The sequence below is a fragment of the Volvox carteri genome, assembly GCF_000143455.1.
Source record: "Volvox carteri f. nagariensis unplaced genomic scaffold VOLCAscaffold_16, whole genome shotgun sequence".
NCBI lineage: Eukaryota > Viridiplantae > Chlorophyta > Chlorophyceae > Chlamydomonadales > Volvocaceae > Volvox > Volvox carteri.
In genome coordinates, this window is record NW_003307559.1 from 389,052 (window position 1) to 389,441 (window position 390).

Sequence of the window (390 nt, forward strand, 5' to 3'; positions counted from 1 at the left end):
TGCCGGCGTGCCGGCGGCGGCGGCCGCCATGGCCGCTGCAGCGGCGGTTGCTTGTAACGCCGCCCTGACGGAGGCGGAGGCCAGCGGTGCCCGTATGGATGGGGCGACGGCGGCGGCGGCGGCCGTGTCCCGGCAGCGGTTGACGGCGCAGGCCGTCATCATGCCGTCGATGCCCATCTTCCCCATCTCCCACAACTTGACGGCGCTGGCGCCAGGTGAGTCGTGTTGTTATCGGTGTACGACACGCGGAGGCTTGCGGCTCCGTCATAATCTGCTGATGTGTGCATGTCGACTGCCAGCTGTCGTAACTGTCATCACGGGGAGGATCTCGGGACATATGAGCAGACGGATTTTTCCGCACCCAGGTATCGGCCACATGTACGGCTGGGC

At 66.4% G+C, this 390-nt stretch overlaps 1 protein-coding gene across 1 annotated transcript in view; it reads left to right on the top strand.

Moving 5' to 3' along the window:
* The window catches only part of VOLCADRAFT_90244 (uncharacterized protein), a gene marked incomplete at both ends in the record, with an annotated part of 10,512 nt that overhangs the window by 1,575 nt on the left and 8,547 nt on the right, over positions 1 to 390 (top strand). The window contains one exon of the mRNA XM_002949776.1: positions 42 to 215. Coding sequence (XP_002949822.1) covers positions 42 to 215 — 174 coding nt within the window. The remainder of the gene's footprint in view (positions 1 to 41; positions 216 to 390) is intronic.